This window comes from Jaminaea rosea, assembly GCF_003144245.1.
Source record: "Jaminaea rosea strain MCA 5214 unplaced genomic scaffold BDZ90scaffold_11, whole genome shotgun sequence".
Taxonomy (NCBI): domain Eukaryota; kingdom Fungi; phylum Basidiomycota; class Exobasidiomycetes; order Microstromatales; genus Jaminaea; species Jaminaea rosea.
The window spans coordinates 476,310-499,062 of record NW_020289985.1 but is presented as its reverse complement, the minus strand read 5'-3'; the positions used below and the strand labels follow the sequence as shown (position 1 = coordinate 499,062).

General features: G+C 58.9%; 9 protein-coding genes across 9 annotated transcripts; 4 read left to right on the top strand and 5 right to left on the bottom strand.

Moving 5' to 3' along the window:
- Positions 1-249: 249 nt before the first annotated feature.
- On the top strand, positions 250-1,172 carry BDZ90DRAFT_213706 (hypothetical protein; the record flags this gene model as incomplete). Its single annotated transcript, XM_025504175.1, has 2 exons — positions 250-367; positions 445-1,172. Coding segments are annotated over 2 exons (846 nt in total), but the record flags the coding sequence as incomplete, so codon positions are not given.
- A 1,573-nt stretch (positions 1,173-2,745) lies between these two features.
- On the bottom strand, positions 2,746-3,457 carry BDZ90DRAFT_233469 (hypothetical protein). Its single transcript, XM_025506643.1, has one exon. The coding sequence runs from the start codon at positions 3,165-3,167 to the stop codon at positions 2,778-2,780; it is 390 nt and encodes a 129-aa protein (XP_025360949.1). The 5' UTR covers positions 3,168-3,457; the 3' UTR covers positions 2,746-2,777.
- On the bottom strand, positions 3,255-4,107 carry BDZ90DRAFT_52512 (hypothetical protein). Its single transcript, XM_025509647.1, has one exon. The coding sequence runs from the start codon at positions 4,072-4,074 to the stop codon at positions 3,343-3,345; it is 732 nt and encodes a 243-aa protein (XP_025360948.1). The 5' UTR covers positions 4,075-4,107; the 3' UTR covers positions 3,255-3,342.
- Positions 4,108-5,090: 983 nt separating this feature from the next.
- On the top strand, positions 5,091-6,779 carry BDZ90DRAFT_222171 (ABC1-domain-containing protein; the record flags this gene model as incomplete). The annotated part of the gene is made up of 1 exon (XM_025504516.1): positions 5,091-6,779. One exon carries the CDS (start codon positions 5,091-5,093, stop codon positions 6,777-6,779), a length of 1,689 nt encoding a protein of 562 aa, XP_025360947.1.
- A 640-nt stretch (positions 6,780-7,419) lies between these two features.
- Positions 7,420-11,609, bottom strand: BDZ90DRAFT_280850 (vacuolar protein sorting-associated protein 35). Its single transcript, XM_025509316.1, has 3 exons — positions 11,167-11,609; positions 11,028-11,095; positions 7,420-10,947 (listed from the first exon to the last, which is right to left on the bottom strand). Exons 1-3 carry the CDS (start codon positions 11,464-11,466, stop codon positions 7,722-7,724), a joined length of 3,594 nt encoding a protein of 1,197 aa, XP_025360946.1. The 5' UTR covers positions 11,467-11,609; the 3' UTR covers positions 7,420-7,721.
- Positions 11,610-11,835: 226 nt separating this feature from the next.
- On the bottom strand, positions 11,836-13,810 carry BDZ90DRAFT_222202 (endoplasmic oxidoreductin; the record flags this gene model as incomplete). Its single annotated transcript, XM_025504518.1, has 3 exons — positions 11,836-12,784; positions 12,854-13,356; positions 13,424-13,810. The coding sequence occupies 3 exons, from the start codon at positions 13,808-13,810 to the stop codon at positions 11,836-11,838; spliced, it is 1,839 nt and encodes a 612-aa protein (XP_025360945.1).
- A 304-nt stretch (positions 13,811-14,114) lies between these two features.
- Positions 14,115-16,486, bottom strand: BDZ90DRAFT_233464 (Noc2-domain-containing protein). The gene is made up of 3 exons (XM_025506642.1): positions 16,394-16,486; positions 15,172-16,322; positions 14,115-15,096 (listed from the first exon to the last, which is right to left on the bottom strand). The coding sequence occupies exons 1-3, from the start codon at positions 16,436-16,438 to the stop codon at positions 14,190-14,192; spliced, it is 2,103 nt and encodes a 700-aa protein (XP_025360944.1). The 5' UTR covers positions 16,439-16,486; the 3' UTR covers positions 14,115-14,189.
- A 154-nt stretch (positions 16,487-16,640) lies between these two features.
- BDZ90DRAFT_233463 (cysteine proteinase) lies at positions 16,641-18,833 on the top strand. The gene is made up of 4 exons (XM_025506641.1): positions 16,641-16,732; positions 16,806-16,908; positions 16,989-17,155; positions 17,218-18,833. The coding sequence occupies exons 1-4, from the start codon at positions 16,682-16,684 to the stop codon at positions 18,691-18,693; spliced, it is 1,797 nt and encodes a 598-aa protein (XP_025360943.1). The 5' UTR covers positions 16,641-16,681; the 3' UTR covers positions 18,694-18,833.
- Positions 18,834-20,272: 1,439 nt separating this feature from the next.
- Positions 20,273-21,163, top strand: BDZ90DRAFT_52373 (hypothetical protein). Its single transcript, XM_025509646.1, has one exon. The coding sequence runs from the start codon at positions 20,553-20,555 to the stop codon at positions 21,081-21,083; it is 531 nt and encodes a 176-aa protein (XP_025360942.1). The 5' UTR covers positions 20,273-20,552; the 3' UTR covers positions 21,084-21,163.
- The last annotated feature ends 1,590 nt before the right edge of the window (positions 21,164-22,753 follow it).

Sequence of the window (22,753 nt, the reverse complement as noted above, 5' to 3'; positions counted from 1 at the left end):
GACTGCTCAGGAGGCTTCAGCTGAGCTGCTGCTGATGAGGATGAAGGCGTCGTCATGGCAAGTACGATGTGAGAATGGGAGGATGAAGAGCAAAGCCAAGGCTTCATCCCCGCCTCGCCCCGCCTCGCCTCGCCTCTTGTCCTTCTCCACGCCGGACTGCCAGACTTCGGCTCAGTCCAGTCCGCCTTTGCGCTTTTTGGGTTTTCCACTCTTTTCAAGGACATCTGGCCTCTTCAGCGCTTGGCCGCCATGAAAGTCGTCGGCCTCCTCTCAGGAGGCAAGGACAGCTGCTACAATCTATGTCACGCAGCAAAGCAGGGTCATGAGATAGTAGCTCTGGCTACTCTGGCTCCTCCAGAGGGCAAAGGTGCGAGCCAGTCGCTTACCATCTTCTTCTCTCGTCCGGGGCACAGCTGACTTCCTCTCCCTGTCGCACGCCGCCAGATGAGCTGGATTCCTACATGTATCAGACAGTAGGACACGATGCAGTCCACTTGGTAGCAGAAGCCATGGATCTTCCGCTCTACCGCCGCGTCATCGCCGGCCACCCGCTCCGGACCGGCAACGACTTCACGACCGAGGATTTCCACCAGGACGATAGCGCAGTCGCCTCGTCTTCGACAGCGGCAGTCGACGAAACGTCCGACCTCTTCCTCCTCCTCCAGACGGTGAAACGACACCATCCGGACGTCCGAGGTGTTTCCGTCGGCGCCATTCTCTCCAACTACCAACGCTTTCGCGTCGAAAGCGTCTGTATGCACCCAGCGCTACAACTCCAGCCGCTCGCCTATCTCTGGCAGCGAACAGATCAAGCGGCCCTCCTCGACGAGATGATTGCCGCAGGCTTGCACGCCGTGCTCATCAAAGTGGCGGGCGCTGGCTTGACGGGTGAGGAGCACTTGGGGAAAAGCCTGGCGCAGATGCGAACCACGCTAAGTCGCCTGGAGAAGATGTATGGCGCCCACGTGTGTGGTGAAGGAGGGGAGTACGAGACGCTTACGCTGGATTGTCCGCTCTTCAAAAGAAGGATCAGGCTGGTGGAGACAGAGAGCGTTGTGCATGATGAGAGTGGGGAGGTGGCTTATCTGAGGGTCAAGAGGGCTGTGTTGGAGGACAAGGGAGAGGGAGAAGAGAAGGGGCTTGAGGGTGTGGCCGTACCGCCAATCCTAGATGGAATGGGCCAGAGGACGCTCAGAGCGGCGCAACGTGGGATGAAGGCTGCGAGAGAGAGCTCAGGTCTCGACGGCTCAAACCAGTGGCCTTCAATACCTCCGTCCTCCTCTGGCGTCTCATCATTGCAATCCCGCATCAAACGCCGTGGGCCTTGGCTCTCCTTCAGCGTCCCTCCCTCACCCGCTTCGCAAGCCTTCTCCGCCCTTACCTCCCTCCTGGCCTCGGAAAACGTACCTCTCGCGGGCACTGTGCAACACATCAACCTCGGCCTCTTATCACAATCCCACTTCCTCGAGGTGAACAAGCTCTACAAGACCACCTTCTCCGCTCTCGAACCGCCAAGCCGAGCGACTGTGGCCTTGCCTTCCCTCTCCTCTGCGCCCTCCTCTTCGCACGAGGGCCCAGTCATCAGTCTAGACGGCGTCGCGTACCACCCGCAAGCCAACTCCAGCTCAACAGCATCGCGCCAATGCCTGCACGTCCAATCCCTCTCCTACTGGTCTGCGGCAAACATCGGTCCTTACTCGCAGGCCGTCTCCGTTGCCAGCCGGATCAGCGTCGCGGGGCAGATTGGGCTGAGGCCTGTTGATCTCACCCTACCCGACACCGAAGTTGGGGTGGTGCAGCAGGTCGCTTTGAGCTTGCAGCATGCAAGGAGGATCCTTGCTGCTCTGGGTGAGGAAAGATGTAGGAGCGAGGGAAAGGGATGGGTGGAGGGTGGTGTTGTTTGGATCAGTGGGGATGATCAGGATGGGGTGCTCGACGCCGCGAGGGAAGCATGGGGAGCGCAAGCAGTCCACGAAGATTTTGATGATGACCAAGAGGAGGACGCCTGCTCCGCTTGGCTCCTTGGTACAGAGGGAGTACAAGTCGTACGATCAGGCGCATCGACGATCTCAGCCCAGCCGCACGATCTTCCCCTCCTTTACGCCAAGCTTCGCCCTGGAGACCTGCCTCGCGCCGCTGCTGTTGAGTGGCAGTTGACTGCGCACGATGGGCGACGGAGCGCTGTCGTAGGCGACGACGATGATGACGGTGGAGACGGAGAAGCGCGACGCCCGACCATTACGGTCGACGAGGTAGAAGGAGTGCCTTCTGAGCTTCTTCTCGGCGCAGGCTCGGGAAGCAACACCATTACGGTGCAGTCACGTAGCATCAACTCGCGGGATGGAGCGAGCCACTTCGGCATTGTGGCTTTGCGCTTCGAACAGGACAAAGGCCGGGCGAGCACGGGCGAACAGCATTCCGCTCTCATCAACGAGCTGCACGAGCGATTGCGCAATCCTGCCACGCTCAGTGTTAGGCTTTTCGTCGATGCCTCAGCGACGCCGGTTGAGGAGGTGCAGAGCATGGCGCAAGGCCTTTTGGCATCGATGCTGGGTGAGGGTCAGGGGACAGCTACGACTTCGATCGTGCCGACTTTAGGATTGTGGACCACGGGACGAGCGAGTGGCCAGAGCTCAGCGCCATTGCAACGCTGGCAGGCTGCCTTTGTGTGGCACGCCGTAGAGTAGACCACCCCGGCATACCCTAGACACACGCAATGCAAACATCTTCTAATCGTCATGACATCTTGTTGTTTTCTCGCGCTCTCTTCGCGCCGCTCACACGACGATTGCCTCCTGCCCCCTCGCCGCGCCATTGGCACCAACACCAGCCCCGACGCCTTCCTGCTGTCCCTGCACAAATCGGCTCGTATCCTTGACCCTCTCGAGCCACGCTCCCAACTTACCCCGCAACGCCTTCAATTGCTCCATCTCCAAAACCCTAGGCTGGACCCACTCCACGCATACCCTCGCCCTCGCCTGGTCCAGACTGCCTTTGATCAGTCCCAAACTCAATGCCTTCATGACCAGATGCTCTACCTCATCCTCCGGTAGGCCCGTCTCCCTCGCCACGACCTCAAAGGGTAAGGCAGCCCTCTGCGCCGATTCTCGTTTCGAGACGCTCTCGACGAGTGCCATGAGGCAGATCTTTTGGCGGAGGAAAGGCATGCTTGTTGTGAGGAGCGGGTGCGATTGGATGGAAGGGAGGAGCGAGTCGAAGAGGGGGAGTGAGCCGGAGGAGAAGGAGGAGAGGAGCGGGAGGAGGTAGGAGTGCGGGGTGGGTGAGAGGATAGGGAGAAGCGGGTGTAGGAGCTGCAATCAGGACGGGGAGAGGCACTCGGTGTCAGTGGGGACATACACTGGCGTCCATGCGGACGCAACTACTTACGAGCTCTCCGAAGTTCCAAATGCCCTGCCCTAGAATAGCTGCAATGGCCAGATCATGCGCTCGCTCCACCTTCTCCTCGTTTGTCAGATCGTCCTCCGTGCCATTGTGCGGGAGGCAGGCGAGGTAGAGGAGCGATGTCGTGTAGTACTGCTGGTACATTGCCTTTGCCTTATAGTACTCTGCTGCCACCCTGTAATACGCTGCCGAGACGACGGTCTCTACCGCGTCGTACGAGTTGAGAATCTTCTGCCCTGCATCGACATCCTTCTTGACCTGCTCGAGCTGACCGAGGAGCAGCTTGTAGCAGGTCGCCTCGATGCTGAGCAAAAGGTGAGCAGGCGTATCCTTCTCCACCTGATCCCTCTCCCCAACGAGGAAATCGTGCGCCTTCTGCGAATCGGGCTGCAGCTGCTTAGCCGCAGCGATGGCCAATTCGGCGACGGAGAGATCAGAGACCTTGCTCTTCCAGTGGACTACAAAGGATTGATAAAGGTCGTATCGCTGCGTGCCGCTGGTGGAGTCGGGGTGATGGAAGAAGGATTGCGTCGTCTCGAGGAGCTGGTAATAGAGCTTGCGGTCGTATTGGTCGGCAAGCGTTTCGTAGATGGGTCGTAGTGACGACGCAGCTGAGCCGCCCGCCTGTTGGAGGTAAGCCGAGGGCCCGCCTGATGAAGAGGACGATGCCATTGTGTTGGTGGTGATTGATGGTTAGGAAGGTGCGAGGTGGAGAGGCGCCGACTCGCGGACTGTCGACCAGACCAAGTCAGGCCGCGCAAGCTCGACACGAAGCCACGCGAGCGGCAACCAGAGGCGGAGAAGGACGACGCTCAGGCCAGGCGCAAAGTCGAGAGGAAAGTGCAGCTTTGCAATTCAATCCAAGCCATTTCTTCCCTTTGCATCCTACGTCAGCAGCATATATGCCTCCTACGCCAGGACGACCACCATCATCACTGATACAGGATGCGGCCACTATCCTATCCGTCCTTGCGCAGATAGCGCATAGGGCTGCATACGCTCAGGCCGCTGGTGCTGCCTCTTCTACTGCTTCTGCTTCGTCTTCATCGTCGACGTCCAGACCGTGGCCTACTCAGCAGGGAAGAGCGCTGAGGCCAAGGCCTCGAGCAACAGCGCCAATGCCGTCATTTCAGCAACAGCAGCAGGAACAACAGATGCAGGGCGATGTCGCGGACAAGACGTCTTTGCCGCCGCAAGCCCCTGATGGGACCTTCACTGAGATGAAGCACGTCAACGCGCAGGCTCACCCATCGAAGGGGGACTTGCGTCGTGCAGCAGCTACTGTCCAAGCCGAGTCGAGCTCATCTAATTCTCCAAACACCCGCAGCCTCGATGACAGCCTTGCAGCCTACTTCGGGGAGCCGCCAGAGGAGGTTGCGAAGGAGATAAGGAAGGAGCCGCCGATACCAGAGTCGACTGAGTCGCCCCCGCCACCACCGGGTGCGTCAAAGGAAACCGTTGCTACTCCTTTTGCGGCTGATGTTCTCTCGCAGGAGGCAAGAAAATCAGAGCCTGCTTCTTCGTCATCTGTCGAAGGTCTACCCAGCGCCACAGCCTCAACATCATCACCGCCATCACCGCCATCACCGCCACCACCGCCACCAACTCCTCGCGCCCAGCAACCTGAAGAGGATGAGGACGATCTCCTTGCCGCCTACGACGCCACCAACGCCACCTCATCCACGCCCATGCGTGCCTCTCGCGTTCCCTCCTCTCGCATAGCACGCCTAATGCACTACGGATCCCTGGGCGCTGGTCTAGCGTGGGGAGCGGCAGGCTCTTTCCTCTCCCCCTCCGCCAAGCCAACACCTCCTCCCACGGGCGAAGCCAGCCCCGGGGCCACGCCTCCGCCCGCGGCAGCATCAATGGGCATGTCCCCTTCGAACGTCCGTCGCCTCGTAGATAAGCTCTCCCGCATGCGAGGAGCGGCGCTCAAGCTAGGTCAATTCCTCTCGATACAGGACGCGGACCTCCTTCCCAAGGAGATAGAAGAAGTGCTACGCCAGGTACAGAGTAGCGCAAACTACATGCCCGAGTACCAGCTCGAAGGCGTTATGCGGGCCGAGCTGGGCGCGGAGTGGAGAAATCACTTCTCGCGATTCGACGTCAAGCCCTTTGCCGCGGCGAGTATTGGGCAGGTACACTATGCGATGCTCTCTGAGACACATCCTGAGGTACCAGGGATGGAAGTGGCCGTGAAAGTGCAGTTTCCGGGTATCAAAGAGTCGATTGAGAGCGACTTGGGCTACCTTCGCTGGCTCCTGGCAGCCTCAGCATTGCTGCCTCGTGGCTTGTTCCTGGACAAGACCATCCAGCAAATGAGGATGGAGCTCAATGACGAGTGCGACTACGAGAGGGAGGCAGAGATGGGGAGGAGATTTGGCCAGATCTTCAACACTCCCGGCCAGGACACAAAGTCCACCTCATCATCTTCGAAAGCGGGCACACGTTTCGAAGTCCCCCGCATCATCCCCTCTCTCTGCACGTCGCGCGTCCTCACCACTCAAATGATGAAAGGACGTCCGCTTTCGATGGTCTCCCACCTCTCCCAACCACGTCGCGATGCGCTCGCCTCTCAACTCCTGCACCTCTGCCTCTCCGAGCTCTTCACCCACCGATTGATGCAGACGGATCCCAACTTCTCGAATTTCCTCTACGAGCCGCGCACCCGGTCCCTTCAGCTGATCGACTTTGGAGCAACGAGGGAGTATGGGCGAGACTTTATGGACAAGTGGCTGCGATTGCTGTTGGCGGCTGTGGGAGGCGAAGAGGAGGAGTGTAGACACTGGAGTCTGGAGGTGGGGTACCTCCTGAGGGACAAGGAGAGCGGAGAGTGCTTGGAGAGTGACGCGATGGTCGCTGCCCACGTTCGGAGCATGATCTTGCTCGGTTCCCCATTCCGTTCGAAAACCTCCACGGCCGTCGATGCCCGCTACGATTTCACCACTCACTCAACTCTTACGGATGCCATCAAAGCGGAGATTCCGCTCATGCTGCGGGAGAGGAAAACTCCACCGCCAAAGGAGACTTACAGCTTGAATCGCAAGTTGAGCGGTACATTCCTGCTTTGTAGCAAGTTGAGGGCCAAGGTCGATTGCGCACAGGTGTTGAGGGACGTGGTGGAAGGGTATAGATTTGAGGATGGCGGTGTGCTGAGGGCAAGGGAGGATGGCGCGGGTGGGTGGACATGGCAGGTCGTGAAGGACGCAGTCTCAGGAGGAGCGAGTGGATCGACGTCGTCGCCGAGCGGCAGCAGGGGATTGCATACATCGGCAAGACTCAGTAGGGGCAAGTCGGGCAGCGACAAAAGCGGCCCCTCAAGCTACATCGCCGTAGCGGACAGACCGCGGGGTCCTCGAAAGTGGGAGCGTGAGTGATCAGTCCAAGTGCGTGCATGCCTCTCAGCATGTCATCCTCAATGCGAGGATTCATGCTCACGTTGCCTATCTTGCTCCTTCCTAGGCTACGGCGTCAACCTCTCAGATCGCTATCCTCGCTCTCTCCTCCCGTCTAGCACCGCTTCCCTCGCCCCAGACAGTGACGACGACGTTGAGCGTATGGACACCCTCGCCGCTAAGCCAGCGGGCACAAGCTTCCTCGACCCAACAGCCGCCCCCTCTCCCTCTGACTCTAGCAACGTAAGGGAGAACGTACCCATCCCTCCAGCGGGGCGTTCCAGTCCAGCTGAAGATCCGCGAACGGCTGCGGATGATCCTTCCGAGAACAAGGCCGAGCCCGAGCCCAAGCCCAAGCTCAAGCCCTCACCGCCAGCCCAAGTACGGATAGCTGGCCATCTCGTACCAACGAAACCGGACCCACCAGGACCCGAAGATTGCTGCATGTCAGGCTGTGCAGTCTGCGTGTACGATCTCTACCGGGATGCCTTGACTGACTGGCAGGACAACTTGGACGGGCTACGCGAGACGTTGCTCTCCCTCCCGCCTACAGAGGTGGAATGGAACGACGAACTGCTCGGCTCCTCAAGGGAAGAGGCACAAAAGCGTCTCGCTGCAAAACGGGGGGGAGGAGGAGCAGGAGCAGGACCGAGTGAGGAGGATAAGCAGCGTGAGGCTCAGCGGAAGGAGGAAGAAGACAGGCAGAGGGAAGACGCAATCATTGCGAATGTGGAGGATCCGACTATGCGTGCTTTCCTTGAGATGGAGCGGGGCATGAAGAGGAAGGAGCGAGAGCAGAAGGCCAAGCAGCAGCAGCAGTAGCAGTAGCAGTAGCAGTAGCAAGGGGCTTGATAATGCAATACGTCACATTCGTCTTTGGTCATATTCCTGGTCGAAGCGAGATAGTGGAGCTGATGTGCGAGACTACACGGCTCCCACTTTGCGCGCCGCATCAGCTATCTGTACGGCTCCCCAGTCAGGCTCAACTTTTCCCGCTTCCTTCTTGCTACCCTCCTGTTCCCCCCTCTCGGCCCTCAACTCGGCCCTCCTAGCAGCAATTTCCCTCCGTTGTCGCATCGCGGCCAATTGCGTCCTGAAATGCCTGAGGGCCGACTCCACCAACGAAGCAGGGGAGAGGCCCTGCTGCTGTTGCTGATGATGATGATGATGATGATGGCCCATACCGCTAAGCATTGCGGGGCTAGTCTCGAAGAGGAGCGAAGAAGTGGCATAGCTGCTGGGCGCGAGGACCTCCCTCTGGCCTTGCTCTCCATCTCCCTTTCCACCCTTCAATCCCGGCGTGTTGGCCACCAGCGTCTCCAACTTGCTAGCCACAGCGTCTACCACCCCATTGAGGTGCTTGGGGGTGAGCTCAACGACTCCCTGATCAAAATAGTAGATGTACGCATCCAGTGCCGAAATGAGGATCTCGACACTCTGACGCTCGTCGATGGACGAGTTGGCTATGCGGACCGTCTTGCTCAGACACTCCATTACTCGCTTACCCTCACGGACGGGGTAGGCGCGCGAAGGTGGTGAGGAAAGTGCTGAGCTGACCAGGTCCTCCGATTGGGCTGTTACGGCCGCGATGGATGACTCTTTTGGCGGCTCGCCGGAAGTACTGGCACTGGACGTGCTTGGCTCGCCCTGCTGCCACCACAAGTGGCTAGCCATAAGCACCGCCGCAGCCTGATGCGGCTTCTTCAGCAGCCTTGCCCCACAGAGCGTGGCCTTGGTGGTCAAGCGCTCGAAGTTCTCCGATCCAAATACCCTAGCCCCGTACAGACCGCGCACGATCATTCCCACTGCTCCCAGCTGCGCCCTGCTCTCCACGATGCTTTCCTCGTAGATTGTAAATGCCTGCACGTAAAAGTCGTAGCTCAGCTCTTCGAAGCCCGCCTCATCCGCGGACTGGGCCGCGAGGAGGAAGAGGCGCAACGAGATTTCGGAGGATGAGTCGAGAGAGGTGTAGAGGTGGCAGATCGTTTGGTGGATATAGGTGAAGAGAGTGTGCACCTGTGATGACCACGAGTCGTTCACCTCCTTCGTGGCCGACTCGCCGCGCAACGCTTGTTGGACCTTGTAACGTCGGGCGAGCTTGAGGGCGGAGATCACCAGCGGTGGGAGAGTGTGACGTATACGCATCGGCCCTCCGGTGATGAAGTGGCGTTTGGCCACTTGCAGGAGTTGCAGCTGCAGCGTGAGCGCTTCGTCCTCGCTCGACGAGCTAGTTGCTTTCTTCGCATCAGTCTCTCTCGTGTCAGGCCGAGTCGGCTGAGCCTGGAAGAGATGAATCATCCTAGCCAACCAACCCTGCTCCTCTGCAATCTCCTCCAGATCGTGGCGAGAGGGACCAGCCATCCCGCCAGGCCCCATCCGGCCTTGTCCTCTCGGGCCACCACGCCCATCGTAGTACGAAACCCCGCCTGCACCTCCTTGACCGCCATAGAGATGTCCCATACTGCTCCCGGCCCCAAGGGAGTCGCGCTGATCCTTGACGAGCGTGCTGCACAGGTCCAGCACTCCGTCCACATCCTCCGGCGTGGAGAGGATCGTCTCATTCTTGAGCACGCTGCCAACAACGGCCTGCGCGACCGTCTTCCTCGTCGTGTAGCTTTGCGTTGCCAGGAGCAGGCCGTAAGAGGGGAGTGCGAGTAGGGTGAGTGCCGATGTGTAGGAATTGATGGGTGCGAGGAGGAGCGAGGCAATATTATTCGATGTGGCAGGTGAGTGCAGGTCGTACGCCGCAGCTTGTAAAGCGGCTTGACTTGGTATGGGGCCCCTTTCACTCGCCATTGAGCCTGCGTTGTTGCTGCCACCCTGCGCAGCAGCGATGCTCGCCTCCTGCTCCTGTACGATCGAGCTGGCAAAGCCCAGCACCTGGTCGACGTACTCCAATCTATCCGGGTAACAGCTGAGCGACAGGTTCGCCAGGGAGACGAGGAGGGCGGTGACATCTTGCAGTGAGAGATCGGGACGAGCGCGGATGAGGCGCACGATCTGCTCCCAGAAGACTTCGAAGAGGCGGACGTCCTCTGGAATGCCGCGGAATTTACGAATCGCAGGCGGAGAGGTTGGCTTTGCGGCGGCAGAATCGGTGCTGGTGGTAGCGGCCTCTTTCGAGTCCTTGCTGGCGTCCTCTTCTTCAGGCGCAGTCGTGGCTGGCGGTGCGCCGGCCGGATTATCCTCTGCCGTACCCTGCGGCGCTGCTGAGGGAAAGCCGCCGCTCCTCATTTCCCTCGTTGCCTCCTCACCAGATCCTGCGACGTCGGCAGCACCGCTCTTCATCTCTCTCCCGTCATCTGCGGGCTTGGCTGCGCTGCCACTTGCACCCCACGCATCATCCTCCATCCCCTCTGGCATGCCCGCAAACCCGCGTTCCGGTTCTGCAGAGCTATGCGTCGCTACGTTTGGCATGCCGGGGGCACTGCGTTCCGTCGGCTTGAAGTCTGCATGCTCACCGCCATTGAGCGATGCCCTCTTCTCTTGCTCCTCAGCGCTAGCAGCACCCGCGCCCTTCTGCCCCCTCATTCTACCCATCTTCTCCTTCAACCTCCTACCCGCTTCCTCCTCCTGTCGCCTAACCTCCTCGGGGCTATCATTCTCTGCTTCCCTCGCCGCATAGCTCGCCAGCCGATCAATGAGGGCAATGACGATGCCCTTGATATTGACCTTGGGATGTAGTTGAGCACATGCGCTCAGGAAGAGACCCAAAGTGCGCAGGTGGAAATCGTCAGGGAAGACCTGGATGACCACCTCCATCAGGTACTCTTGGGCTATTACGTCTTTGCAGTTTACGACCTGCTCGAGGATACTTGGCAGGATGACTCGCTTGTACATCTCCAGCCCGACTCCTTCTAACTGGCTCAGCCTGACGAGATTGGTGCCCACGAGGATGCGCAGCTCCCTACGCTCTGCCTCTCGCTTCTCTCTTTCGCGCGAGTGGCCCTGGTGCTGGAGTCGGACCCAAAGCTTGTTCATCTCGATGAAGTTGGTGAGGACAAAGCCGATGCTGTCTTGTAAGTTGCCGGAAGGGCCTGTTGAGCTGCCGATGGGGAGGTAGTCGCGCGTGGCTCCCGAAAGGTAATGACGAAGGAAGAGGCCACGAGTCGGGTGTTGCACGCCACGAGACATTTCCATGATGTCCTTCCTGCGAGGTGGTTGTGACAGAGGCGAGGCGATTGTCAGCATGTACGATGCAAATTAGTGGGCGTGGCAGTCAGCACGCACATGATCTCCTTGATGGGTGCGTCAGGGATGGACATGTAGACTGAGCCAACCGTGATCATGAGGTAGAGCTGTGCGGCAGCGAGAGCGAACGTCAGATACGAGCAGCCCTGATCTCCTCTCCCGCTTCGTCTCTTCTCACCCTGGGCACAATGTTCCCGCAATACTGTACCAACTCGTACAGATCTGCGAGGTGGTGACGCCCGCCCGTATGCGCATCGAAGAGATACGCGCTCAGGTGCCTCAAAGAATCGAAGACTGCCATGTACAGGCGATAGTAGTTTTTTGGACTCAAAGACGAGGTCCGTAGCTCGGATAGCATGGTTGAGGCAGACTTGAGTGCCTCCATGAGCGAGTCGCTGTCAAGCATTCGTTTCATTTGGGCCATCTGAACCTTGACCGTGTTCAGCGACTCGGTCAGGGCTTTGTCTTGTTCGTCCATCTTGGGCGACGATGGGCGATGAGCGAGGGATGGGTGCGAAACGGCTCGCAGAGCGAGGCGATATAGGTTGAGAGACAGCCAGTAGTTGGCTTGCTTGCCTACTGGGGAGGATGAAGGCAAAGGCTAGAAAGGATGTGACGAAGAGGAGCGGGGAGAAGAGGGGGCAAGCCACTGTCGTCGGTGCTCAGGCCACCCAGTCCAGAGACGCCACGAGGTCGCTCCGCTCAGCCTTCCCGCGCCGCGACCCCATCGCCACTCAATTCACAGCCCTTGATCATCAGCCAGCAAGATTCATGACCAGTGGTGTAGTATTACAAATGAAGAGCGACGAAGCAGTCCAGTCGCATCCTAGATGATTTGTGTGAATGCTCAGAGCTCCGTGCCTTGCGATGCGCCTGCCGCGCCTGACAAGCCGTGACGACGCCATCCCTCCAGCCTACCCCTGGCCCAGGAAAGGCAAGTCGTCGCCGACGTTTTGCAAGCCTCGGCAGCGCCCGAGATGTAGCCTCTCGCCGCAGCCATTACCGCCTCAAGAGAGAGGAGCGGCGGGCCAGCCTTAGCCGATTCTGGTCGGCTCGATGGCCCACCCCCCGCCTTGGACGATGCGCTGCCCGCCCGCGGTAACGAGGGCTGCTTGACCTTGGGCTTCCCCTTCTCACTCTTCTTCTCCTCCCCCTTGTCTCGCAGTCCCTGCTGATACATCCCTCTGAAAGTCTCCACAGCCTTCAGACTCTCCGCAAAGCGATGCAGCGTATTGATCAGCGCCACTAGCTCGCTCCTCTCCAGCAGCGCCGGATTCTTCCTGGGATCAAAGTCCTCCTCATCAAAACTGAACAGGATCTTCATGGCCGTCCCGAGCCCATTGACCTGCATCTTGCCCCACAGCCGGCACTTGTCACAACCTACGCAGTCCATGATGAGGGAGACGTTCCTAAAGTGATCACGGAACTCGCGCTTGAGCTGAGGAGCTTCGGGGTTGGACGGCTTGAATAGAGAGGCCTCGTCGAATGTCGGCGGACAGGAGCTTGCCTGCCCTACCAAGCTCTGCAGGAGATCTATGGTACCCTTCTCCGAGGCGGGAATCCCGTGACCGGGCTTGAGGTTGAACGTCGTCAAGTAGTCCCCTGCGCGCGCAAGGGCGCGGACGAGGAGGACGTAGTTGAAGTAGACGTTTTGGAGGCGTTCGGGATGCTGGGCTATGCGGGTGATGAAGCATTCTAGATTCGGTGACCACGTGCCTGTAGTTTGGTTGAGGTACTCGTGGCAGATGTGCGTGGAGATGGAGGCGTGCAGGCCGGAGATGACGCGGTAGAAGACCCTATAGGCAAGGTGGCAACGATGTCAGCGATATGAGACGATTTCGACTGCAGCGTGCGCTTTCCCTCACCTCTTCTCCAAGCACTGCTCCTCGGCAGCGGGATCAACGGGGGCTGCCAGACTGGGGATGAGTCCTCCCAACCCACCTCCAAAGCCGCCCATAGCCGGGCTACTTCCCCCGAGCAGCTCTTCCCTCCCAACGAACCCACTACCTCCCCCACTCCCCTTTGCCCTCGCAGGCTCGAGGAAGCTTCCCTTTGGCACGCTACCAAAACAATTCTCCTCGTAAATGGCTTTCCAAACCCTATTCGCCCCTGGTCCTGCATACCCGGTGAAACGCTCTGGATTCTTGATGAGGTCCACCCATACCGATTCGGAGCTGAGGTCCTCTCCTGCCCAGTAACAGAAGTCTGTATCCTGGCAAGTGTCCGTGCCAGAAGGAGACGAGGAGGCAACTTCCTCCGACGAAGGGAAGACGACTTCGTCCTTGTGCGCTGGGTGTACAGAAGAGAGGCGGGTGCTCCTGTACTCTTCTGGGATCTCTGACTCGGAGGCCTTTTCTACAGTGCAGGCCTATTCGTGGTATAGCTTTGAGTCAGCCCTATACAGTCTGGCTTCTCTGCCTGCGCCTATTACTCACTCTATTCATGCATAACCCATTCTCGACCCAAAAGGGGCAGTCCCTGTACAAATCCACCTTGTAGAACCTGAAATAGTTCGTCTTGACCAGATTCTCGAGCGTGGCAAAGAACTTGGGCGTATTGAGGCTCTTCTCCACCGTCTCGTAATCACAGCATGCGTCCTCAATCTGGCCTGTGGGACGGCAGATGTCGTCGCCTAGTGATGCTGGTGGGGTGAGAACTTCCTCGAGCAGAGAGGAGCGTATATTGGGTGCAGACGGGCCAAGTGGGAAGCGTGGTGGTGGACGTTGTTGCTGTGCTGCTGCTGCTGATGTTGTAGGGAGACGGGCGATGAAGGTGGCGATGCTTGTGACGAAGAGAAGCGTCGTGAGGGCTGCGATGATCATAGCAGCGGCAGGCCTGCTGTTGCTGCGCCACCTTCTCCTACCATCATGATGCGCAACTGTCGCGCCCATGCTGTTGTAGACTGTGAGCAGAATCAACGTCTGCTGCAATGGGGTGCGAAAAGAGAGAGCAAGGTTGGGAAGGAAGGAGTGAATCGAGGGGAGCCGCAATGATCCGGAGATTAAGCCTACGTGGAACTCTCAAAGGGAGGCGGACTGCAACGAGATCCGAGCGAGCGGAGTGGAGACGGGACGAGGAGACCAGCGGACCATCGGGCCTTAGGCTAGGCCCGGCGGTAACCAAGAAGCCGCAACGTCAGATCAAATGTCGCGAGTGAGTGTATCGCATGAGACAACAATGAAAGAAACTGTCGAATCCCCCCTACACCTGCTGCTCCATCTCCTCCACCACCCGCCTCTTCTGCTGCCTAACCTTGCGCGCCAACCTCACCCACGCCTCAAGGGGCGTCTCCTCTCCCTCCCCCATCTCGCTCAGGAAGCCCTCCAATCCCTTCAAGTTGCTAGGAGCAAACTCGACGTTCTGCCTCTTCTGCTCGACGAATCGCACATTCGCCTCTACCTTGGCCAGCAATTGCTTGCAAGCCGAGCTGAGCTTCGGGCTCGTCGAGTGCTTGAGCGTTCGCTTCACTTGGAAGACGAGCGGGACTACGAGCTCCGGCAGACCGATGGAGCGTGACTGCGTGGCGAGAAACTCGGCAAGGAGGTAGGGAACTTCCTCTGCCAGTTGGTCGGCGTAGACGCGGGTGCGCACGTACGAGGCCGGCGCTCGCAGAGTTGTAGTGAAGTCAAGTGGCTTCAGCGTCGAGCCCTTGGCCTTTCGCAGGAATTCCGGAGCAGAGAGCATCTCCAACAGGCTCGATCCAAGAGGGATGTACACCCCTGTGCGCTGCATGAGACGCAACATAGCCCTCAGCAGATGGCATCGCAGCGGGAAGTAGCGCGATGTCGGGATGAGCCTGATGGCCCCACTTGCCACCTGCACAAGCGGGTAGACGAGCTGCTGCATCTCGCTCTCTACTCCACGTTGACGATCGCACGCTGCTGCAAGGACGATGCTCCAGAAGTCGATGCAGTGCACATACTGCCAGTTGTAGACGCTCTTGAAGCTCTCGGCGCTGCGCGTTTTGAGGGCGTTGCGGAGGTGGATGGCCAGCTGGCGGATGAAGGAGAAGGCTTGTTGGTAGGAGGCGCTGGAGTTAAGAGCGTAGAGCTCTGAGGCTGAATTCTTCATCAGGTTGATCGAGGGGAGGGTGTGGATTGTTGTGAGTCTGGCAAGCGTGAGAAGGGCAACGAAGGATGATCAGCTCAGCGATTTCTTTCGTAGCGTCCCGCTGCGCACTCACTTCGTGCTCCTGATGAAAGAGAGGTACGCTCCGCGCAAGCAGAGATCAAGCATCGCCTCATCTCCCGCCTTGGCCACCTTCCTCACCGAGAGGAAAGCCGCAATCCTCACGCGATCCGACGCCGTAGCCCACAAGTCCAGCATAGTCTTGACGTATTCCCTCGCCATCCTCCTGTTGTTCATCAAGAACGGTACCATCCTCGCACTCTCCGTCACAGCCACGTAGACCATCTCCTGCTCCGGCAGGGATTTGAGCAGGTGGTGCAGATTCGAGAAGTACGTCTGAATCGGCCTCTGCAGGATGGAGAACTTCTTGCTGTTCGTTGGCAGCTTGAAACGTCCCTGCTGCGTCTCTTTTGCAGGGATGTGATGTTGCAGCACAACGGGCGTGTACTTGAAGACGGTGAGGAGCAGCTTGTTGAATACGGCTGCCTCTTCAACTACAAAGCTCTGTTCCGGTCGCTCGTCCTCTGGATCGTCCATGTGCGCTGCAGAACGAAAGGCAAGGAGAAGCTTGCGGAGGGCCTTGAGAGATCGATGTTGGATCATAGCTCGCTGCCAACCCCGCAGCGTCTTCATTGTGACGACGTGCTGGGCTTCCTCCTCGTCTTCTTCGTCGTCCGAGTCGGCTTGAGTCGCCTTGCCCTTGCCCTTGGCCGAGCTTGAAGCCTTCTGTGGTTCTTCATCCTCGTCGTCATCATCGCTGGCATCCTCTCCGGCGAATTTGAGCAGCTCCTCATCATTCTCCTGAAGATAGCGGTAAAAGTCGGGATCCTTCTCTTTGAGCTTCTCGAGGTCTTGGGCGTGCATCTCTCCGTCTGAGATGTCGTCCATCTCGCTCATGTCGGCCTCTTCATCATCGTTGCCGTCTTCCTCTTCGTCATCCATGCCAGCTTTGAATCCTCCGCCAAGGAATTCCTCGACGCTCATTCCTTGGAAACGGCTTGGGCCTGCTTCCGCGTCCATCTCATCCTCGTCGCTGCCTGCTCCTGCCTCGTCTGCTTCATCATCTTCGTCTTCCTCGTCATCCCCTACTGCGGCATGTCTGTCCCCCTTGGAACGTTTTGATCTGGCATCCTTTGCCTTCTTTGCTCTCTCGATTCCGGCCTTCTTCTTTTGAAAGTTCTTGCGGTCGTCGATGGCGCGTTTGAGCTGTGACGAGCAGGGAGCAAGGGTCAGATGGCGGCTCAGCGAGGCTTTTGAAGCCCTCTTGACACACTCACATGGTTCTTCTGAAACTTCTTCGTCTGCTTTGTTGCCTTTGCCATCTCGACGACGTTGGGTAGTGAGTGGATGGTAGCAGCGAGCGATTTGCAGCCAATGTCGAGCCCTCGAGGCGCCGCCGCCTGGTCCGCCTCCCGCGTCGTCGAGACCAAATTTCAATTCAGCCGCGGCCCGGCTCCCGCCTCTTGCGAGACGCGTGGCTCTCTCCACCTCGACGGCGCCAATGTGTTGTTGCTGAGCTTCTCACTTCCTCGTCCTCCTCATCAACGCCTGGGTTCTCAGAATCGATGCCCAAGATGCCGTCGATTACCATCAAGATCAAGCATGATCGCAACGTCGTGAGTATAGACGCTCGATGAGAGATTCAGATGAGTTGCTGACCGCTTCCTTGCTCGCTCGCCCCTTCGCCAGCACCAAGTGTCGGTCGACCCTTCTCAGCCAGCTACGGCGTTCAAGGCTGCCATTCATCAGAAGACGGGCGTGCCTCCGGAGCGTCAGAAGGTCATGGTCAAGGGTGAATTCGCAGCTCTCGTACGATTGTATGCCTATGCCTTGAGCTTACGACTGACCCCCATGCGCTCACTCGCTCGCCAGGCGGATTGCTAAAGGACGACACAGACTTGTCCAAGCTCAATCTCAAGGAGGGACAGATGCTCATGGTCATTGGTACAGCGGGAGAGCTGCCGAAGGGACCTCTGGGCCCCATCAACTTCCTTGAGGACATGACCGACTCGCAGCTGGCGTCGGCGACGAAGCAGAAGGTGAGCCTCGCGCGACATTCGGGCAGTCCTCCGCCTCTATGCTCACTACTGCTCACCCGCAGGTCGGCCTCGTCAACCTGGGCAACACCTGCTATCTCAACTCGACCCTCCAAGTCCTTCGCGTAATCCCTGAGCTCCAGGTAGCCCTCAATTCCTTCGCAGGCAACATGGGCGGCGCAGACGGCGAGCGCAATCTGACTGCCTCGCTGCGAGACCTCTACAAGTCCCTCAACGAGACGACTGAAGCATTCCCGCCGCTAGCCTTCCTCTCTATCCTGCGCAGCGTGGCACCGCAATTCGCCGAGCAGCAGCAACAAGGAGGTGGCTTTGCGCAACAGGACGCAGAGGAGGCTTGGGTTCGGATCATTCAGGCTCTCCAGTCCTCTCTGTCCGGCCTCGCTGCTACCGGCGATGCCTCAGCAGCTCAAGAAGCGCAGTCACGCCGCTTCATCGAGCAATATATGACCGGCTCCATGCTCGTCAAACGCTCCTGCCCCGAGGCTCCACAAGAAGAGCCAACCTACACATCGGACAGCTTCAAAGTCCTGCAATGCAACATCTCCTCCAGCACAAATGACATGTCCTCTGGCATCAAGGACTCCCTGACCCAGCAGCTCGAAAAGACTTCCGAGACTCTCGGCCGCACTGCCGTGTACGACGAACAACGCAGTATCGATCGCTTGCCCGCCTACCTCACCACGCATTTCGTCCGCTTCTACTGGCGGAGAGAAATTGGCAAGAAGACAAAGATCATGCGCAAGGTCCGCTTCCCTTTCGAGTTGGACGTCACCGACTTTCTCTCCGAGGGCTTGAAGGAGAAGACGCTCAAGTACCGCGAGAAGGTGCACGAGGTGGGCAAGGAGCGCGAGGAGCGGGCAAAGGTACGCAGGAAGGCCAAGGCGAGAAGAGAGGAGGCAACCAAGTCGGACGCGGCTGCCTCTACTCAACCGGACGAGTTGGGCAATGTCACGTCTGCGGGGGCTGAAGCGCCTAAGCCCGCAGACGCAATGGCAGTAGACACGACGGAGGAGAAGGTCAAGACGGACGACTCCACTGCCTTCGCCACCGCCTCAGGCGCCAGTACGGCCGTGGCTGGATCGTCGTCCGCAGCGATAGGCGCAGCAGGGGCCGTTGTGAGTCCAGAGGAGGAGTTGGTTCTCCGTGAAAAGGAAAGCGCAGAGCTCGATGCCTGCCTCCATCCTGACCTGAAAGCCGATGTAGGGTGCAACCCTTCAGCCCTCTACGAACTAGTGGGCATCGTCACGCACAAGGGCGCCAATGCTGATGGAGGGCACTACATCTCTTGGGTGGTGAAAGAAGACGACAGTGGAGCCGACCCCGCGGCGGCGGCGATTGAAGGTGCGGATGGTGGCAAGGGGAAGGCGGCGAAGCTTGTTGACCAGCCGTTTGGGGAGGAGTGGTACAAGTTCGACGATGAGAAGGTGAGCGTCGTAGGGAGGGACAAGATCACGATGCTTGATGGTGGAGGGGAGGATTCGACTGCTTATCTCTTGCTGTACAGGGCGAAGAGGCTGTAGGGACGCGGTGAGGCTGTGGGAGAGGGGAGAGGGGCAGACGAAGACGGCTCGATCAAGAGCTGGCGTCAGAGGGGAGACGTTTGATAGCTGAGTGCGACAATCGGTCTTTGGACATCAATGCTTGATGATCATCTAGAGCTACCCAACCGCCCCCTGGGTCGGACTGAACGGCCAGCGAGTGACCAAAGTCGGGAGCTGGACGTCACATGACAAGCCCCACCTTGAGAGGCGTCGACGTAGCAAACCAACGTCGTTTCTCGTTGTTTGTGCGCTAGCAAGCAGCCGCCTGACGGGAGACGCTGCTACCACTGACAAGGATCGGCCGGGTCAGCGATAGTCTCTAAGGGGTAGCAATGACTTGAACGTCGTTCGGCGTTCGTGACGGCGTCTTCTATTTGTTTGTTCATGAGCGAGCTAAGAGACGCAAGGAGGGTGAGAAGAAGATGTCAAAGAAGGATTGATGATGCCGTGAGGACGAAGCAGGAAGGCGTGCAGGTGCGGTCGATCGATCTAGTCAGTCGGCCACCGTCCAGTCGAGGCAGGGCAAGCTCATGAGCCGGCCCAATTATGCTCTCGACTGCCTTGAGGGATGGCAAGAGCAACCACGCGAGCATCGGTGCACCAGGCAGGGCGTTGTCTGAACAAGTCACGGAGCATGGGTTCCTACTGCCCACATCAGATTCCAACCCCAATCAGGGTCCTTTTCTTTGCGCAACCCGCGAGGATCAAGACCCGAACTTGGAAATCGACTCATCTACCTCGGTGTGTCCCACGTCCGCGGCTTACCGGAGACCGAGACGGGCTTCTGCCTTGGTCTCGTGGATGTGATATCTTAAGTGTGTGGTCCCTACTCGCATCAGCCAGCTGCACGCTCACGCACGCTCAGACGCCGGCGGTCCTACACCTCTCTCTCTCCGGGCGAGGGGTGTAAACGGACTTGCACTTCTTCGCATCGCGTGGCCCCACGCCACATCCCGGTCGTATAGATGCATCATTGACCCGGTCGTCCCTGCTGCACGTCGCTCGCTTTTACAAAAGAGAGAGGCGAAACCTTATTCCAAGATGAGTCTGATCGATGATTAACGATCGAAGAGAATGACCATGGGGTCATTGAGGTCAAGTCGGGTCAGGCGAAAGGGCGAGCTCTGCTCTCTCTCGTCGAAGCAGCCGGATCTACTGGCTGCTGCTACCACCTACGGCATTTTGCCACTCTCAATCGCAAGTCACGGTTTGAACCGACCGATCTTTGACGTGATTAGTCGTGTAGCCCGATGTGCGTGCGACAGTGGTTGCTATTGAACGTGCCATGCTAGAGGTAGCTCTAGTTGGGCCTCCGGCAAGCTCAAGGTGGGTCAATAGTCTGGTCTTACAGATAGAGTCCTTAGCAAAGCTAGCTAGCTAGCTCCCGACTAAGTTCGAGGTGCCCTTACGGCAGCCTGGCAAGCAATTACAGCATCCCATTGATCGAGCGAGCCTCGAGCGGCCGCGGCCAAGGCGATCGAGCTAAGAATGAACGAAGGCCCGACGACCACTCAGACTGACGCGCTCTCTCGGCCGGTCACTCTGGTCCATCGATGTCGTTCCCGCGTCCGCAACGTCGGCCAAAAGCATGCGACAGCGTGGGACTACACTCGAAGCCGCACGATGATATCGATGGTTCCCGGGTCTCCATGCCGACTTAGGCTAAATTGCACCCATCGCAGAGTGTTGAGTGCGCTGGTCATGTTGAAGCTTCAAGCAGGCCCACAGCTAGCCTTTAGCGCCCGCTGCTCCGCACGAGCGCGCCTTGGTGCAGACGACGAATACGTAGCTGGCTTGGCCTTGGCGCAGATCGATGGCAACCAGTGACCGACGCCTCGATGGGGTGTCTGTGGTTCGGCTTCGTACGCCTGCTGCCTTTTTCCAGGGTCATTGTGTCGCGGATGAATACGGGTGGTGAAGTGCTATTGCGATGGCTCCCCTTTTTCGAAGGCGCCGCGACACCTTCTCTGTTGGGAAGGTGTTGCTGCATCGCCAATCGCAGCGCCGCGCTGCTCTCTCCCATGGTTCAAGAGGCGCCAGCGTCCCGAACCCCGCTCACACTCTCGGCGCAGCGGACGCTGGCTGGTGCTGAAGCTGATGCTGATGCTTGCCCCGTGCCACTCCGTAATTACCGGGGCGAGCGACGTTCGAGTGGTGCTCCCACGGGCCCTGAAGGCGCTGGCCGACTCGATGATGCGATGGGTTTTTTCTCGCAAGGGAGCGGGGAAAGGCCAAATGCTGCTTTTGCGCTTCGTGCGTGGCTGTACGAGCTGCGCGATTTGCTCACCGACGCTCTGCCTAACCCAGCCCCGCTGACCCTGCTGGCCGGCTCAAACGGCAGTGTTGGTTGCGAAGGATGCGGGTCATAGCCCAGCCCACGACGGACGACGCGTTTCGTTTCCAAAGACGCGGCTTGAGGCGCCGTGCCCGCAACCGACGTGGCGAGGAGCAATGGTCGGAGCGCCGCCTCCCCACGCTCGACAGTCCTCGCAGTCTTCCCGAGTGTCCGCTCGTCGTCGGCCGCTCGATCAGACAAAAGGGAAAGGGCTGAAACAGGGACGATGCCGGCGAGCAATAGCGAATGCGAGAGCAAAAGCATCATGGCGATCACTGAGCGCAGTGAGCTGGGATGAAGAAGCGACCGCATCATTGGGTCGGGCTCGAGAGGGCAACCAGAGAAGAGATTGACTTCGGGTTGCCATTCGGTCAGGATCAAGCGATCCCGTGTCTTGTTGCTCTGCGAACCGGTTGTAGCTCGCCGGGCGCTCCCAAGGGACGTCGTATCTAACGCAGCAGGAAGCATATTCACGGCCGCCGCGAGCAGCGCCGACGGAGCAAAAGCCTTTGACGGACGCTCGACGACGCTTAGACCAAGGTTTCGCACACTCGCAGACGCACTCTCGCACGCCGTCAAACCCTACTGACCGGATGAGACGAGACGAGACGAGACGAGGGGAAACTGGGACGAGAGCCGCGGACCAGGCATGACCGGGCCTGGCTTAACCAGCTTCATTTTCGACTCTTCCTGCACCTGTGAGCTCGCATCTTGGCCGTCTTCCCATCCCTTTGCCTCGCATCGCTTTCGTCAGTCGTCGTCGCAGCTCGACATTCCAAAGTCCCCCTTGCGTGTCGCTCCCAATTAGACTACTGGTCTGTCAGAGGACGCACTCGGACATCACCTCACGCTCCAATTACACCAAAACCCCTTTGCCCACCTCGCCAACATCCTCACCTGTGCGATCTGGCAAACCCCGCCGTCCTCTGGCGCCGCCCTCGTCCACGACTTGAAGCCTTGCTGTGCGTCAATCCACGCGAGCTCGCCCCGCCGCAGATCCCTTACATCGAAGGAGACGACGCCCAGCCAACGCGTCCCGTCCTCCTCCTCGTCTTGCTCCTCATCTCGTCCACCAACCTCCAACCGAGAAGCAGCAGCTCCTTCTCATCACCTCGACCCCCCTTTCAACACGGGAAATCAGGCAGAATCGTACTTGACGATCCGCTGCTGCCGTATACGCTGCCGGCTTGACCACCGCCCGTGCCGCCGCATCTCGCGTCCTCCAACTTGCCCTTATCGACTCGTCGAACGAAACGGCGCTGCTTCGGTGAGATCCCCACCATCTCATCTGGTTTCCCACCACGCACCACCTAACTGCGCCGAGGAGTAAGGACCCTCTGCGCTAATTCGCCGAAGTTCGTTGGCGCACGCAGCTCGCCCGCCTTACCGTTCCATCATCGTCGTCACACGGTCCCCTCCGTCGTCGGCCACAGTCGCCCATTGCAACCGGTAGGCTACTACAGCGTAGCACCTGCCCTCTGCCGCCGCGACCTCCTTGCTCTCGCCTCGACGAAGCCGAGCCCACTCTCAGGTACGTTGGTTGAGGGAAATGCTGCATCATTCCCACCGACCTGCCCACAGGCGGAGCTCATTAGCTGACACTGCTGCCTGTGATCATACGCTGTGACGCTGACACTGCCTGCGCATTTTGGTACCCCCTTCTTTGTCTCCCATCCCCTCCGCCAGAATAAGCTCCGTACGAAG

Bases quoted from the DNA above. Each gene is read 5' to 3' on its own strand.
- BDZ90DRAFT_233463 (XM_025506641.1), top strand. From the start codon at position 16,682: ATGCCCAAGATGCCGTCGATTACCATCAAGATCAAGCATGATCGCAAC. The intron at 16,733-16,805 runs GTGAGTATAGAC...CCCCTTCGCCAG, and splicing joins TCAAGCATGATCGCAACGTC to CACCAAGTGTCGGTCGACCC. The intron at 17,156-17,217 runs GTGAGCCTCGCG...GCTCACCCGCAG, and splicing joins CGTCGGCGACGAAGCAGAAG to GTCGGCCTCGTCAACCTGGG.
- BDZ90DRAFT_52373 (XM_025509646.1), top strand. From the start codon at position 20,553: ATGGGGTGTCTGTGGTTCGGCTTCGTACGCCTGCTGCCTTTTTCCAGG.
- BDZ90DRAFT_280850 (XM_025509316.1), bottom strand. From the start codon at position 11,466: ATGGACGAACAAGACAAAGCCCTGACCGAGTCGCTGAACACGGTCAAG. The intron at 11,096-11,166 runs GTGAGAAGAGAC...GCTGCCGCACAG, and splicing joins GCGGGAACATTGTGCCCAGG to CTCTACCTCATGATCACGGT. The intron at 10,948-11,027 runs GTGCGTGCTGAC...ACCACCTCGCAG, and splicing joins GCACCCATCAAGGAGATCAT to GAAGGACATCATGGAAATGT.
- BDZ90DRAFT_233464 (XM_025506642.1), bottom strand. From the start codon at position 16,438: ATGGCAAAGGCAACAAAGCAGACGAAGAAGTTTCAGAAGAACCAT. The intron at 16,323-16,393 runs GTGAGTGTGTCA...TGCTCGTCACAG, and splicing joins AGAAGTTTCAGAAGAACCAT to CTCAAACGCGCCATCGACGA. The intron at 15,097-15,171 runs GTGAGTGCGCAG...CACGCTTGCCAG, and splicing joins TCTTTCATCAGGAGCACGAA to ACTCACAACAATCCACACCC.
- BDZ90DRAFT_233469 (XM_025506643.1), bottom strand. From the start codon at position 3,167: ATGCCTTTCCTCCGCCAAAAGATCTGCCTCATGGCACTCGTCGAGAGC.
- BDZ90DRAFT_52512 (XM_025509647.1), bottom strand. From the start codon at position 4,074: ATGGCATCGTCCTCTTCATCAGGCGGGCCCTCGGCTTACCTCCAACAG.